The sequence below is a fragment of the Aquarana catesbeiana genome, linkage group LG05 (assembly GCF_042186555.1).
Source record: "Aquarana catesbeiana isolate 2022-GZ linkage group LG05, ASM4218655v1, whole genome shotgun sequence".
Classification (NCBI taxonomy): Eukaryota; Metazoa; Chordata; class Amphibia; order Anura; family Ranidae; genus Aquarana; species Aquarana catesbeiana.
This window is the reverse complement of record NC_133328.1, coordinates 592,064,785-592,082,184: the sequence shown is the minus strand read 5'-3', so window position 1 is coordinate 592,082,184 and position 17,400 is coordinate 592,064,785. Positions and strand designations below refer to the sequence as shown.

The following is a 17,400-nucleotide window of genomic DNA, read 5'->3' as shown; positions in this document are numbered from 1 at the left end:
GCGGGGAAGCTAAGCTGCGGTTTTTCAAAGCACTTTAAGTACCTCTAATAAAATACATATATTTAAAATGTGTGAGTGAACTCTGATTCTATCAAATTAAACTTCATTTAATTTAATTTCATTTAATTTGTATTAAGTAATATTTTCCTCTTTTGAAATGACACTGACTCTTTCTTTATGGGGGGGGGCGCAGTTTGCCATCTTCGCCCTGGGCACCGGATGACCTTGTCCCGGCACTGGAGACACCCCTATAGTATACACTGGAGCACCTGTGCGGCCCCCTAATAAAAAGGGTGTTCTTGTGTCCCACACTAGTGATCCAACGTCCAGATGTGAAAACAGCTGCTGAGTGTCCTCTCCTTACACAGAATCTAGTTTGCATTTCATTCTAGTTCCAAACCCATCTAGACACCAAAATTATTTTAAGAGAAGTAGGCCAGAAAAAAATGTATTGAACTGCATCTGGACAAAACATGGTGTTTTATTGGCCGAATGAACAAGGTTTCCTACGAACGAATAATGTGTCCATGAACATGAAAGTTGCCATTTTAAACTGTACAACAGTAATAAAGAAAAGCACATGGAGCAGCACGAACGTTATAAAAATAACGAATAGGAACACAGGACAACTATTTACTTTTTTGCAGCACTCTCCTGATCCTTCTGTACTGCTCGTGCTCCCTTAATTTGAGGTCCGACCACCGCTTCCTGAGTTGATCCTTGGATCGTCATACCCCAAAATTTCGGTGCAGATTCTTGACAACTTTTGCCATTATCTTGGCCTTTCTGACATTGGGGTTGGGGTAAGGTCCATACTTCCCGTCATAGTTGGCCCTCTTCATTATGTCGACCATCTCCACCATCTCTACAAAGGACATATTTGAGGCCTTAAATCGTCTCCTCCGGGATCGTGACGTTTCTGGCTCCGGGCTTTCCTCCTCCTCCTCCACCTCGTTTCTGTAATTAGCACGCATCTGCTCTGTCTCCGCCATGTGCTCTTCCCCACTGTGCCGAACGAAAGGTGCAGGGAATAGACTAGAAAGAACGTCAGGGGCGGGCGGAGTTTCACGCATGAGCAGTGCATATAAATCGTAACACGCGTGCGTAGTACGTACGATCTGTGAGCGGAGGAAGAAGTATCGGAAGCGCAGATCGTGATAATGAAGGTAACATTTAAACTTGGGCCTATACTGCTTAGAGATTGAGGCCTATATTGGGACAAGATTAGGAGACTTTAGCCTGACATTAGGGTTTGTCTTGTGTTGTGTCTTTCAGAGAAAATGGATATATTGAAGGATCAGGACTTTATCACCATATTCATTGATATGTTCAGGGAGCTGCCCTGTCTGTGGCAGGTAAAGGAAGGTAGCGCTGGATCAATTGCTGGAATTTGTGAAGCCGGTGATCCCCACGGCAGACATCACCTATTTGAAGGCCCTAATTGGTGGCATGAGGAGCACTTATCTAAGGGAACGCAAGAAGGTCCAGGATTCCCTGAGATCAGGAGCAGCAGATGACATTTATCTCCCCAGGATGTGGTACTATGACAGGCTGCATTTTCTGGCAGGTCAGACTAAACCCAGGCCAGCACTCTCCACTCTTCCTTCCACGCTTCCTTCCCCCCCAGCTGAGGCTTCTGACATCCAACCTGGGCCTTCCAGGCAGCAACATGTGGAGGAGCCCGTCTTGAGCCAGGTATAGCATTCTTCAAAATATTTATGGTTGTCAAATTAATGATGTTAAATATATGTTAGTTTGGATTCCTAATTTCTGATTGTGATTGATGAACCAAAAACTAAAACGATGTCCCTTTTTCATACACAGGAAAGTCTCAGCCAGGAGGTGGCCAGGCCAAGTAGGCTGCCTGATACCCAGGTCCCTCCCCTCCACCTTCAAAGAAAAAGTGGAAGAGGAGTAACCTGGAGGAGGCAGCAATTGGCCTATTTTGGAAGGCTACTGAGGCCCTCAGAACACCCCACAGTGTTGAAGAGGATTTTGCTGCCATAACAGCATGCAAAATGCTGCAAATGGAGGAGGGCCAACGCCTCTTATGTTATTATTTTCGAAGCACTACATAAGGGGTTGAGGAGCCAACTCACATGCCAAACCCACATTTGTCAGCTCACCCATGGTCCTCCTCCTCCAGGTCCTCCTCCTCCAGGTCCTACTCCTCCTCCTGCCACACTCCAACACCAGAGCCACAGCTCGGGAAGGAAGCGTGTAAGGAAGACCAGAGAGTGATGGCCCTGGGTTCAGTCTGGTCTGGCAAAAGATGCAGGCTCTTGTATAACCACAGCCTGGGGACATACATGTCATCTGCTGCTGTTCATGATTCTCTTGGACTTCTGGACCAGATTGCACTCCCTTATATATGGACTCCTCAGGCCACCAATTTTGCAGTAAAATAATTGATGTGTGCCTGGGGTCAAAGGCTTCGCCAATTTCTGCTGTTTATCCAGCGTTGCCTTCCTCTTTGTTTGGTTATGAGCCCTTAATAAAGGAATTTTTTTTTCAATTATACTTGCCTATGTGTGTTTTCCTTCTAAAAGGACAGTTTGTTTGTGAGGAGGCAGGTACATTTCAAAAATACTATGTGAAATTAACAAGAGACACCAACACCAAACAATCTCCTTGAGATTAAATAATGCAAGACTTTCTCAAGGGCCCCTTGAGAAAGTCACGTGACATGTGATGATACGCGTGGGGAGAAGGAGTCAGTGACGTCTTCACATAGTGTTCAGCAAACACAGCGATAGCTGTATGAGCGGTGAAGCTGCCTGACCATTATAACAAAAGCGATTCAGCTACTGCAAATGTGTGAGTGGATTACATTGTTTGCCCAGTCTTGTAGCATTTAAAAACACTGCGCAATGATGGTTTTTCTTTTATCTTTATGTGAATCATCACCTTGCAAATGTAATTCATCATGCAACTGTGATCTGTGAGAATTGAAATACAAGCAAGTTCATCAAAAGCAATTGATTGGACATTTAGACCTCAGCTGGATTAACACAAACGGACACTATTTATTGCTTTTTTTTTTTTTCATCTACATATATCTAGGGATGTGTGTTCCCTTATATGTTTTTTGATGCATCTATTTGCATTTATTCACTTTATTGATTGATATATTTATTTGCACCTATTCACTTTACTGATTGTGATATCAGGGTATATGTTTTTTGATGCATTCTTTTGCATTTATTCAATTTATTGATTGATTATTTACTTGCACTTATTCACTTTACTGATTATGATATCAGGGTATTTTTATGGTTTAGCATTTTATATATAAGCACCACTCCAACAGATGGGGATAGTTTGATAAGCGCACCAACATATTTTATATATCCACTATATACCTGTCACTGGCCTCAGACAGCTCTAAGTTACCATATATGCTGGCGTGGGAGGGCAAGCTTCAGGACAGCTGGGAGCTGGAGGTCTGGAACAGAAACTTTTTTCGATCCTTCAGAGGCATGCACAACACTGCCCTGATTGAGGCAAACCTAAAAGTGTTAACCAGGTGGTACCTAGTTCCAACTAGGCTAGCAAAAATGTTCCCTTCCTCCTCTCCCCATTGCTTCAGAGGATGTGATATCTCGGGGTCCATGATTCATATCTGGTGGGAGTGCCTGAGAATTAGGGGATTCTGCAATAGAATATTTCACATACTACTCAAAGTTACAGATTGTCAGATCCCCAAAGACCCCTCAATAGCGTTACTCAATGTCCTGGTTCCTAAAACCAATAAAGCCACCCAGAATGTAATTTTCTTTATTCTTATGGGAGCAAAACTGACCATAGCACGGGCTTGGAAATAACCGAACGTCTCCGTTGCAGCAGCCAAACAGAAAAGTTCCTGGGATGATGGCACAAGAAAAAATGGTTAGCTCTCTGTTGGACTCACGCTGGCCATACATTATACGAAAAATCGGTCATTTAGACCATTCGTTCGTTTTTTCGGCCAGTTAATGGGCACAAAATCGATAATCGTTAGGACGTTTTTGAGCCGAAAAAACTAAGGACAAGGTTGGAAATGTTATGCCGAACGAACGATAAATTGAAAGGTTAATGTGTTTCCCGTCCGAACTGTCTGCGCAAGGTATATGTAAAAAAAAAAAAAACTAACAAAAATGTATTTATTTATGTCCACTGAACGATTTATCGGTCATTACATGATGGCACAATCGTTTGCGGTCACGGTCGAACGTTCGTTTTTCGAAAATGGGTTCGGCCGATTTTTCGTATAGTGTATGGCCAGCATTAGTTGCGAAGTTTGAGTCAACATGGGAGCCCTGGGCATCCTATATAGGTATTCCCTGATAATATTGTGAATTGCTTTGGGAGTGCGGGGAGTGTTGTGAGGCTGGCTAACCTTAGTGTTTCTTTTCTTTTTATTTCTTCTTTCAGACTTTTCTTTCTTATTATGCATTTTCGATCTCCTAGTGCGATTCGTTCTCCACTTTTAACGTTTCTCTCAAGAATTAGTTGTCCAGAGGCCTACTGCGGATGGGGCCATTGATGAAAGATGATATATACTCTGCTATTCTGTCAATGAGTCAGGCGACCTATCTCATATATTATATGCAGAATACTATCTCCACATTACACTCTTCAGAAAGATACGTTCTTTTAGGAGTGGTAGGATTATCCGTCTCTCTCCCACAGTTGACCATTATGCAAGTGATTACTGCCTCTGAAATCAGTTACACCATTGTACCATCCTTGACATGTATGTACAACATTCTGAATGTGATATTTTGTCACTTGTTTATAATAAGAGAAAACTATTGAAAGTAAAAACTGTCAGCTGTTCTAATCCCTCTCCACTCTATCCAAAACTATAAAAAAGTTTACCTTTAATTATACTTTAGGAATTTAAATGGCATAAATTGTCTGGCTCTTGCTCTCACAGGCAGATGAAACAAGCACTGTGTATTATGAATAGTCATGCCAATTCTGATAACACCGTTATTGTTTTGAAAGTAGATACATTAGCTACAGAAGCGTTATGAATAAATAATCCCATAAACTGGGCTTGATGATTGCATTTGGCAGATAGAAACAATGTTGCAAAACATAAATAGTAGTCACTGCTCTGCTGTCCATGCAGACTTGGTTCACATCTCTAAAGCCTCATACACACGATTGGATTGTTGGCCAACAAAACCGTGGAATTGTATCCAAAGGGCGTTGGCCCAAACTTGTCTTGCATACACACGGCCACACAATTGTTGGCCAACAATTATGAACATAGTGACGTACTACGTTGTTTTTCAGCTCTTTAGCACCACCCTTTAGGCTCCTTCTGTTAATTTTGTGTTAGTAGAAGTTTGGTGAGTGTTGATTCGCGCTTTTCATTTCGCACTTTTCATTTCGTTTCTGAACGGCCGTTCGTTAACCAGACATGTTCCGGAATCGGAGGAGATAACGTGTTATTTATTATTGGCCTTGGAGTTATTGCTTTGACATTTTTTTTTGTGGTTGAATAATAATGATTTGATTTGGTATATTTTCTATATTTTTAGATGCATAGAATGCACTTTTTGGTTAAGTTCTATTGGTACATAGCATGTCTATTTTTATTTGTTTGCGTTTTTTAATACACAATAAAAAATTGTGTAGAATAATACTTGGCTATGTGTTTTACTTCAAATGACAGTTTGGGAGTAGGCAGTTACATTTAAAAAAATACAATGTAAAATTGACAAGGGACACCAACATAATTTGATCCTAAAAACTACAGGATAATGTTGTTGTGGTAACTTGCCCAAATAAAAAAAAAAAGCACAATAATATTATTCTTGATATCACTAGAAAAAAAGCCTTTGAAAATGTGTTTGCAATAACTAAATCAGTATCCCCAGCAAAGCAGCTTCATTATTATCCCATTAAAGAAGAAGAGAATTGTGCTCTGCATTTGGAGATTTCATAATTTGCCACGTCACGAATGTTAATTCTAGTACAATTACAATACAATTCAATACAGGAGGAATCAGAGGGCCCTGATCATTAGAGCTTACAATCTAGGATGAGGACTCTGATGTGAAAAGGAAAAAAAGAATGGGGGCTGAGGGCTCTGATGTGAAAAGGAGGCTGGGGGCTCTGATGTGAAACAGGGGGGACTAAGGACTCTGATGTGAAAAAGAAGGGAGAAGGGGACTAAGGACTCTGATGTGAAAAAGAAGGGAGAAGGGGACTAAGGACTCTGATGTGAAAAAGAAGGGAGAAGGGGACCTGAGGACTCTGATGTGAAAGAGGGAGGACTGGGGACTCTGATGTAAAACAGGGAGGAGAATGTGAGCTAAATGAGCTCTGATGTGAAAGAGGGGGGCTAAGGACTCTGATGTGAAGGGGGGGCACTAATGACTATGATGTAAAAGGGGGGGCACTAATGACTATGATGATGTAAAAAGGGGGGTGGATTGAGGACTCTTACATAAGAGTATATTAGAAGGGGGGTTCTGATGTGATGGGGGACCCCATTATAGACTGGGTTGCCTATAGATTTTGTAGAATTTCCAAGGCTCGGATGAATGAGGAAAGGCTGATCTGAGGACAATCAGCTCCCTGGAAATGATTATCGATCAGTGGGAATGGCCAATCACTGTGATGGATAGTTGTGCTCATCCAGCAGTACCTGTGTGTCCTCAGTGCTCGGTGCTGTACTCTCCCCAGTGACAGGCGGCATCGTGTACATCATATGAGCAGCTGCAGCAACGTGACCGGGGAGGGGAGGAGAGGAGTGGAGAGGAGAGGAGAGGAGAGCGGAGCTTTGTGTCGGCTGCAGTGCAGAACGTCCGCAGAGCAGAGCGGAGCTCAGGCGGGGAGAGGCAGCAGCGCAGGTAAGATCTCTGATGATGACAGTCAGGTATACTGATCACCTGGGGAGCTCGGGGCTGCTATGACGTCACACTGCACAAAGCCATCTGTCAGTGATATGATTATTGGGGACTGATCAGCCGATCAGATCAGGGATATAGGGAGTAGGTGGTAGTGTGGAATAGGTGAACGCCCAGATCACACAGGTAACAGGGAGATGATTGATCACTGATGGTGGAGAAGGTTCTATTCCACTGAAGATGACCTAATCCTTGTTCCTTCCTATTTTTAGGGCATAAGGGAGCAGATTGGGAGCTCTGCTTCTCTGCTGTGTAGATCATGGGACCTCTTCAGGACAGCAAGGTGAGACTTTTTGGTGTTTTTTGTTTTTCCTTTTTTGTTCAGGTAATGAGTGATCCACACCTTTTACAGATGCTGAGGAACTACAAGTCCCAGCCTTGAGGTTCCTCCACATCACACACTGGCTGAGCCTATGCAATGTGGACAGAGCTGTTTGTGTGGATTTGCAGTTTATTGCATCACCCTTTTTGCAATTGCAGGCTGTGCTGATTTTACCTTTAACTGTTTGTGTGTGTATATTGGATGGGTGTGTGTATATTGGGTGTGTGTGTGTGTGTGTGTGTGTGTGTGTGTTCTCGCCGTTCTTCTATGAATATATGATATTTGGGTTTTAAAAAATGGGTTGACAATATGTCTGTAATATACTGGCATCCATTGTCTATGCAATCAGGAGATGGCGTGTTCTGCCACCTGTGTGCTTTGGGTGTTGGCTTCAATTCCATTGTTCCAGCTCAGATGAAAGCTTTAGGGCTCACATACACTAGCGCTAGAGCTCTGAAGAGCCATCCACAGTGGATTTCTTTTCAGAGCGCAGGTAATAGGCATCTGGGAGCCATGATGTTGCCCCTCACCTCCTACTTCAACCCCTAAAAAGCCTGCACCACCACTCTGCATTTCACTTGAATGGGTCACATTCGGCGGGTGGTACTGCCTACCGAATGTGACATGTTGGGTATAATTCTAAAGGGGCAATAAAAATGTGACTCAACCACTTTTTTTTTTTTTTTTTGCCATCCCCAACCACAAGTGTAAACCTAGTCTCTAAGGGCTAGTTCATACAGGAGGTAAGTAGACTGTCGAGCCGTGGTTTTACCACTCATCTAAACAAGGGGAAACAGCCGCTGTGCACGTGTCATGGCTGCAATGCCAGAAATAATGAACCCCCATTTCACATTTGGCGTGCGGTACCAACACTGATCACAACCTATGTTGCCGTGTGGTGGGTCAGCTTTTTCAAGGTTAAAGCAGCATTGAACCCAAAAGCAAACATTTTTATTATATTCATTTTATTACAGGTACTGATATAGCGTTGTCAATTTATGCAGCACTTTACATATATATATTGTACATTCACATCAGTCCCTGCCCTCAAGGAGCTTACAATCGAAGTTACCTATCTCACAATTATACATACTAGAACCAATTTAAACAGGATCCAATTACCTGTGGGAGGAAACCGGAGTACCTGTACAAGGAGAACATGCAAATATTGCCATGGTTGGGATGCGGCCCAAGGACCCAGTGCTGTTAGGCACAAGTGCTAACCCCTTAGCCACTGTGTTATTTGCAGCACCAATTCTTAGATGTGATGGCTGCATTCATTTCCTTCTTTAAAGCAGAGTTCCACCCAAAAATGGAACGTCCGCTTTTTGGATTCTCTTCCCCCCCCCCCCCCCCTCCGGTGTCACATTTTGGTACCTTTCAGGGGGGAGCATATACATGTATAATCCAGGTATTTGCTCCCACTTCCGGGCATAGATAGCCGCAGTATCCATGGATATCTATACCATATCCGGCGCCTCCCCCCCTGTTTTCTGGGAGACCCACAGGTCCCAGAAGACAGCAGGAACCTTTGGGATTGCGCATGCGCAGTAGGGAACCAGGCTGTGAAGGCTTCACTTCCTGATTCCCTTAACGAAGATGGCGGCGCCTCCACCCAAGAGCAGAGGGACAGATCGGCTTTGGGTGCCAACATCTCGGGCGCCCTGGACAGGTAAGTGTCCATATTTTAAAAGTCAGCAGCTGCAGGATTTGTACCTGCTGACTTAATAAAAATTAAACAGAACTCCGCTTTAAGCTTTCTTTTATTTTCACCTGGCGATCTGGCCATCAAGTCTTTTTTTTTTTTTTTTTTTTTTTTTTAAAAAGACAAGCACTCTTCCAGGTGTATCAGTTTACAGGGCTGAGACAAACCATTTACCACTGGCAGGGGTGCTTACAATGATCAGCTGTTTAGTCCCATAAAGACTTTATCCTAAAAGGTGGTAAAAAAACAGCTGCAACTAATAAAGTGTGAGCTGGGGTTTGGCTTCAATTTTTGTTAGTGTATTTCAATCTGTTAATACATTAACACGCTCCTCCTTTCCAGACTGACGAGTCTGCTGTCTACTGTGCCCCTTGTTCTCCTTCCTCCAGAGTGGGGGGCCACACTAATACAGGAGGTATATCACTGGCCAGATCACCAGGTGAAAAAAAGGCCTAAAAAAATTATAAAACTAATACAGCCACCGCATTTAAGGATTGGTAAGCTGCAATATATTACAGTTTTGGCTTTAGGTTTAATAGCGCTTTAAAACAGGTGGCGGCTTATCGTTTCGTCATCACCTGACAAAGTACCAGGTGGAACGCTTTTCAGAGGGGCGTCAAGGACTTCCGCGTGTATGAATGAGCCCTAGGAGTGTTTGTCAATGATAAAGAATTAGGAATGTTTAATCCGTTTGCTGAGGGTCAGTCCAGTGTTTTGCTTTTTCCATTTTAAATGCTGGAAAATTTTGACTTTTTTTTTTTTTTTATCTATTCTATCCTTATTCTATCCTATCCTATCCTATCCTATCCTATCTTTGCCAGGGCCATTTGATGGGGTCAGGTCCATGTTGGCCTTATTGGTGTCATCTCTATGGGATCCTGGTAGATGTTTCTATCCAGCTCTTGATTCCCCCCTCCCCTCCTCATTCTTGAAGAAGTTTTTAAAGCTGCCCATACACAGTGGTTGGCCCTACTGGCTCAACATAGGTCAGGCACTCGATTGATGATTTTCGGCTTGCCACCTTTGACAAAAGTCAATCAGTCAGCACCCGCAACTAATAAACTTCAGGTGCTGGTCGGGTATTCTGATGGTCAGCACTAGTGGCTGTCAGAATATAATAGCTTGGTATAGGGGGATTCATCTATCCATGCTTCCATGTGGATGGAGGAACCCGTTTGATTTCTGACTGTCAGCTTAAAAGAAATGTATTAGAGCTTGTTAACCCTAATGCCCTGTACACACGGTCGGACATTGATCGGACATTCCGACAACAAAATCCTAGGATTTTTTCCGACGGATGTTGGCTCAAACTTGTCTTGCATACACACGGTCACACAAAGTTGTCGGAAAATCCGATCGTTCTGAACGTGGTGACGTAAAACACGTACTACGGGACTATAAACGGGGCAGTAGCCAATAGCTTTCGTCTCTTAATTTAGTCTGAGCATGCGTGGCACTTTGTGCTTCAGATTTGTGTACACACGATTGGAATTTCCGACAACGGATTTTGTTGTCGGAAAATTTTATAGCCTGATCTCAAACTTTGTGTGTCGGAAAATCCGATGGAAAATGTGTGATGGAGCCCACACACGGTCGGAATTTCCGACAACAAGGTCCTATCACACATTTTCCGTCGGAAAATCCGACCGTGTGTACGGGGCATAACAGTTAAGGGGTGGTCAAACTACACGGTTGAGCTGTATTTTTGGTGCCCTCCTCCAACTGCTATTTCCTCAGCAGTCAGGGTCAACACCATGCTGAATTTATAAGGGGGCAAAAGGGGAAGTTGCCCTGGGCCCCCTAACAGAAGGGTCCCCCTCTAAAGAACAATAATAGAAACAAAATAAATTATATAAAATAATAAAAAAAATTAATAAAATAATAAAGTATAGAATTAAAAATCACTTTTTTTTCTTTTAATAACTGTATCTTAGAAAATTTTTGCCATCCATTATCTGTAAATATTTTTTACTCTGGACTGGTATGCTGTATTGGGTTTTTAAAAACCAATTTTGGCAGGTCAAGTGAGCCACATTTTGCATTTTGGTAATGTGTGACTGTCATTGAAAATGTAAACCAACTCTGCATATGAGAGGTCCCCAGAACCTGAAGTGCCCTGGGCCGCCCAAGGTCTAAATCCAAGCCCTAGGTGTACACATGTCGTGGCATGAATTCTACCCTGATCGATTTTGGCAGATGTAGCACCCATTGAGCCCAACCCATTTAAGGGAATGGGCCGCTGCTAGTGCCCCGCAACTGTGGGGCTCAAGCAGGGAGTGAGGAGGCAATAGAAAATGCTCTCTGATGAGCGATCTGAACACAGATTGCTCTTCAGAGACCAAAGCAAGCCTTTTTTTTTGGTGTATGGCCAGCCTAAGAGCCTGTTCACAGCAGAATGGGGTACGGGAAAGGCGCATTCCATGTGTGTTTCCCGCGCCGGAAACGTCCTACCTTTGTGATCTGCTGCAGGTGCATTTTTAAGGTTACCCCAAACAGATTGCAAACCATAGGTGTGCACAGTCTATTGCATTAGGGTGTGCACTCCAAAGCTCAGACATACTGAAATATAGTAAATTGTGTTTACTGCGCTTTAGTTTGGGAATGAACACAGTGAGTGAGCGTGTTCATTTAGAAAAGGAAGGACACATATTAAGTCACCCTCCCCCTCCGTGATCCATCCTGAAACATCCCCGGCAGCAGCCAAGAGAAGGGAAGCCAGCAGCAATGCAGGGGGGGGGGGGGCAACATGGAGGGAAGCCTGGGCAGTAGAGGGAGTCTGCACCACACAGAGCAATTAGGGTGTGCCCGGGCACACCTGGCACATGCCTATGTTGCAAACACAGTGCAATTGCGGACACCAAATTGAATTGCATGGCATGGTACTACAGTACCAGTCAGTTTATACATAAACACAGTGAGATGTTCCTACCACCACACCCAGCTGTCTAATCATGGAAGTCTTCAGTCCTGTATATAGGTCCTCCTTCTGTTCCAGGGAAGCTAGCATCTGACAGTCCTGTATAGGAGCCACTAGCATTTGACCTAGGCACCCAGGGCATTGACAACTCGCCTCTTGAGTGGAGTACCCTGGGTCTCCTTGGCAGGAACTACTCGAAAAGAAGAGATGATGTTGGGAGGCCAAAACCCCTTACCTATCATCAAATCTAATGGTGGTTATACACATTCTGATAAGCGGCCAATTCTCTTTTCCAACCAGTTTCTCCTGATATGATTATTGATCTATAGCTGGCAACCCACTCGTTTGATATGCCACACAAAGGGAAGTGGGTTTTGGTCAATGGTTAGAATGCCATCGTAACTTACAGTCATTATCGATCATGTCTCCACCAGGTGATCTCATAATCTGATCACCCAAATGCAGTCATGTTCATGAGCAAAGTAACTCAGTGTTGCCGATTTTTGAAGTCAAAGATGTATAGCCGGCAACTCGTCATCCAGAAAGCAAATGAAAGCGTTGCCGATTAATGCAAACCGATCAATAATTTTCAGCCCTGGCAGATTGATTCTGATTTAATCGAGCCTGAAAGGGATATTATGACTATTTGCATACCAGATCAAGACACCATAAGCGTGGACAAACTACCGTCTCACCATTTTAAAACTCTACACGATGCAATAAGATGATTCAGACTTGATGGCTGAAAACACAGAGCTGACGTCAGTACTATAGTGATCTCATTAATACAGTAATCGTAATAGTCATCAAAACATATGAGAAGCTTGTGCAGAATGACAGATTCCATAGTATCCCTATTGAATGGACAAAACCTCCTAAATCCCTGGTGTCCAACCTGTGGCCCAAGGGCCACATGCAGCCCTATTGGTGTATGAGGTGTGGCCCTCAGCAATCTGTATTGGGAACATTGCTTAGGGTGATAGCATTGATTTCTACTAGCCTCATGTAACATGTTCCCCGTTTCGTATTGTCTCCTGCAGCATATCCCCTGCCAACAATGTATCCTGTCTTCACTGACCTTCATTCCTCTATTGGGTCTGCAATTTCTGAAAGTCCTCCTCAAGCATTACATGTGTTGACCATTATGTGTGGTCCTTTGGTGATGTCAGGGGCCGCATTTTAGGCCCCCTTTAATTCGTAAGTTGACAAGCACCACTCTAAAGGGAACCTGCCATAAGAAAAACACAAGGGCTGACGTTGCGGACCTAACCTGGAAACGCTAGCTTCCTGACTGTCATACAACCATGTAGCTTCATTATCTTGAGTCTCTGAAGTAGAACAAGTATCAAGATAAAAAGCTCAAAATTTTATTTGACTCTATTCCAACTTCCAGATCAGGATTCTAAATTCTCAAAGCCAGTGGTTGAGCATAGCAACCAGGCTATTGGTATTTGAAGATGTTGGTCAGCAGTGGCAGCCCCAATTATTTCATTCTTGGTTTACTTTTAGTTTAAGTGAAGAACTTTTTTACATGCAATTTTAAATATTGAAACCGATATTGTCTCTGTTTATGCTGAACCTGTAATGGTAGACATATGGAGCTATTCATGACCTTTTCATTTTGAAAATGCTTCTTTTTATGGCTGCTTCATTGGCTTCAATACTTCCTGAGTCAGGACTAGTTTGAAAAAGATTTCTGACTTTGCTTTAGCTTCTATTGGTGCATGCTTGTTTCAGGTATGGTAGGAGTCACTCCTATGATTCATTCAGTTATTTGTGTAAATTTCAGCTTGAGCTATTGAGTCCTGTAAACAAACTCTTTTCCAGCAATTAGATAACAGAACCTTAGCGCTCCAACTGATGGCAGGAAATATAATTCTGAAATGTTTGACAGTGTTTTATTATATACACAGAAAAAGAAACAAAAAAGGCGCCTCTAAGTGCAGAAGATTGACAATTTTAATGCCCCAAAAAGGGTTAAAAACACTTACAAAATGGAAGTGGTAATCAGGCACATCATGAATAAAGCTGCATTGGAAGGGATGGCGGTCAGAGGAAGCCTTCAGATGGAATGGATGTGGTCACTGAACACAGCGGTATGGGACACAGGAAGCCGCTGTGAGACCGGCGTCATCAGCTGGAAGGGAGACGAACCCGGAAGTGATGTCATCCACAGGGCGGCTCGATAACCAGCCTGAACCGCAAACAAACAGCCTGGACGAGGATGTGATGTCATCAGAAAGGGACGCGTTTCGGAACCTTCAATCGTTCCTTTTTCAACCTATGGCCATACTGATGACTTGAGAGGAATATATACACACCCACTAACAGTGGATTGGCCAGTGGGCGGGGGCAGCAAGGGAACATTTATTGAGTTGTAATCAGTTCGTTTTGTGCATATAAATGAAGGAAAACAAAAGGATACCTGCTACAGCATTCTAAAAAACATTATAAAAGACATTAAGAACATTAAAAAACTTTAAAAAACTTTAAAAAAACGGGATAAAAAGAAGAGGAAAAAATGTGATATAATGGTACGATATATAAAACAATAACCGATCATAGAGCCCGCAAGACACATGACAGAATGGGGATGGTGTGAGCAGGCAGGATGATGTCAATGTTAAGCTACAGGCCTAGAAGGAAACATACTACTATCAATAATTGATCATTAATTGATCGTTAAAATGAGGATGATAAGGGGGGGGGGGGTTTATTGGAAGAACCTAAAATGCTATCTACAGAAGGGAAGTATCATGTTAAAGTATGGCGCTAACTTCAAAATCTTCATTTAACCCTCCGGGGGCCAGAACGCCAAGCAAAAATATCCAGTACATTTCTCTATGGCATAGGCGTCGGTAACGTTCAGCAGCAGGGAGGTCTTTTGGCATTGCCTCAATAATCCATACTTTAAGACCATTCGTGGATTTGTTATGGGTGTGGAGGTAGTGTCTGGGGACACTGTGATTATCTAGTCCACCTTCAATTAAACGGCGATGTTCGCCAAACCGTTTCCGTAGTGGTCGAATAGTGCGCCCTACATAAAATAGACCACAGGGGCATGTGAGACAGTAAATGACATGGTCAGAAGAGCATGTGTGAAAACCCTTTATTGGGTATGTTTTGCCTTTAACATGAAACTCTTTTTGGCCATGTGTCACGAAGCTGCAAGTCTTGCAGAGGGGCTTACGGCACTGATACATCCCAGAAATAGCCAGAAACGTGGGCATATGATGGCCCGGAGGCAAAGGTTTGGCCCTAAGTTTGCTGGTTGCTACCTTGCTTTTGATGTTAGGTGCCTTTCTATACGCAAACTGGGGTCTATTTGGCAGGGTAGGGAGTAGATGTTCATCTTGTAATAGCAAAGACCAATGTGTGTATATATTCCTCTCAAGTCATCAGTATGGCCATAGGTTGAAAAAGGAACGATTGAAGGTTCCGAAACGCGTCCCTTTCTGATGACATCACATCCTCGTCCAGGCTGTTTGTTTGCGGTTCAGGCTGGTTATCGAGCCGCCCTGTGGATGACATCACTTCCGGGTTCGTCTCCCTTCCAGCTGATGACGCCGGTCTCACAGCGGCTTCCTGTGTCCCATACCGCTGTGTTCAGTGACCACATCCATTCCATCTGAAGGCTTCCTCTGACCGCCATCCCTTCCAATGCAGCTTTATTCATGATGTGCCTGATTACCACTTCCATTTTGTAAGTGTTTTTAACCCTTTTTGGGGCATTAAAATTGTCAATCTTCTGCACTTAGAGGCGCCTTTTTTGTTTCTTTGTATTATTATAGAGCCTGCTTCAGTCTTTTAAAGTCGCAGCCCTTCTGCTGAAGATCATTCCACCACCCCATTATACTTACCAACATCTCTCTTGTCATTTTGGACTGCCTAAATTTAGTAGAGACTTTTTCTGGATCATGTTAGTCCTGTGCTCCCTATATACCCTTTTTTTTATTTTCCATTTTATTATATACACAACTAACATTGGGGAAAAACATTTAAATAAATGTTATCTATTCACACTACTTTTAAGCCTGTTGGCCATTTTAAATTTGATAAAATCCTTTATGAAGTCAGATACATATATATTTGGGACGCCTGCCTTTACACGCACATGAACTTTAATGGCATTCCAGTCTTCATCTGTAGGGGTTCAATATTGAGCTGGCTCACCATTTGCAGCTATAAGTGCTTCAACTCTTCTGGGAAGGCTGTCCACAAGGTTTAGGAGTGTGTCTATGGAAATGTTTGACCATTCTTCCAGAAGCACATTTGTGAGGTTAGGCACTGATGTGGACGAGAAGGCCTGGCTCAGTCTTCACTCTGTTTCATCACAAAGGTGCTCTATTGGGTTGAGGTCAGGACTCTGTGCAAGCCAGTCAAGTTCCTCCACCCCAAACTTGCTCACCCATGTTTTTATGGACCTTGCCTTGTGCACTGGTGTGCAGTCATGTTGGAACAGGAAGGGGCCATCCCCAAACCGTTCCCACAAAGTTGGGAGCATGAAATTGTCCAAAATGTCTTGGTATGTTGACGCCTTAGGAGTTCTGTTCCCTGGAACTAAGGGGCCAAGCCCAACCCCTGAAAGACAATCTTGCACCATAATTCCCCCCCCCCCCTCCCCCTCTCCATCAAATGATTTTGAGGGGTGGCCCAATACTTTTGGCAATATAGTGTGGATGAGCCAATTTGGGGTAGAGGAACTTGACTGGCCTGCACAGAGTCCTGACCTCAATTGATAGAACACCTTTGGGATGAATTGGAGTGGAGACTGTGAGAGAGGCCTTCTCGTCGTCCAACATTAGTGCCTGACCTCACAAATGTGCTTCTGGAAGAATGGTCAAACATTCCCATAGACACACTCCTAAACCTTGTGGACAGCCTTCCCAGAAGAGTTGAAGCTGTTATAGCTGCAAAGGGTGGGCCAACTCAACATTGGACCTTAGACTAATGCTGGCCATACACTATACAGAAAATCGGCCGAACCCATTTTCGAAAAACGAACGTTCGACCGTGACCGCAAACGATTGTGCCATCATATAATGACCGATAAATTGTTCAGTGGACACGAATAAATTTTTTGTTCGTTTTTTTACATATACCTAGTGCAGACAGTTCGGACGGGAAACACATTAACCTTGCAATTTATCGTACGTTCGGCAGAAATTTTCCAAACTTCCCGTTCGTTTTTTTCCCACAAAAACGTCACAAACGATTATCGATTTGTGCCCATTAACTTGCCAAAAAACGAACGAAGTGTCTATACGAACGATTTTTCGGCCGATTTTTCGTATAGTGTATGGCCAGCATAAGACTGGGATGCCATTAAAGTTCATGTGTGTAAAGACAGGCATCCCAATATTTTTGACAAGAGTGCACATATAATCAAAATGTTTTTATTTATTTTTTTGCCAGAAATTCATGCTCAGTGTGCCTGTCTAATATTGGTCTGACATGTCATCCCTGTGTAGGGTTAAGGCTGTGCTCGGTGCTTCAATTCCTGAGCCCAGTGTGTTCATTGAAGCAATCAATAAATCATGGAAAGCTGATC

General features: G+C 43.3%; 1 protein-coding gene and 1 long non-coding RNA gene across 10 annotated transcripts in view; one reads left to right on the top strand and one right to left on the bottom strand.

The window, feature by feature from the left end:
* The window catches only part of LOC141145449 (uncharacterized), a 37,946-nt gene extending 31,128 nt beyond the window's left edge, over positions 1-6,818 (bottom strand). Inside the window, exon 1 of the long non-coding RNA XR_012244561.1 lies at positions 6,644-6,818. This is a non-coding gene — a long non-coding RNA (uncharacterized lncRNA). The remainder of the gene's footprint in view (positions 1-6,643) is intronic.
* The window catches only part of SYBU (syntabulin), an 85,488-nt gene continuing 74,751 nt past the window's right edge, over positions 6,664-17,400 (top strand). For 2 of the 9 annotated variants that reach the window (XM_073632166.1, XM_073632163.1), the window contains exons 1-2: positions 6,665-6,848; positions 7,118-7,188. In XM_073632166.1, coding sequence (XP_073488267.1) covers positions 7,165-7,188 — 24 coding nt within the window. In that variant the 5' untranslated portion in view covers positions 6,665-6,848; positions 7,118-7,164. Of the gene's footprint in view, positions 6,849-7,117; positions 7,189-17,400 lie in introns of all 9 variants that reach the window. The other 7 variants (XM_073632167.1, XM_073632159.1, XM_073632164.1 and 4 more) reach the window with 5 other exon arrangements.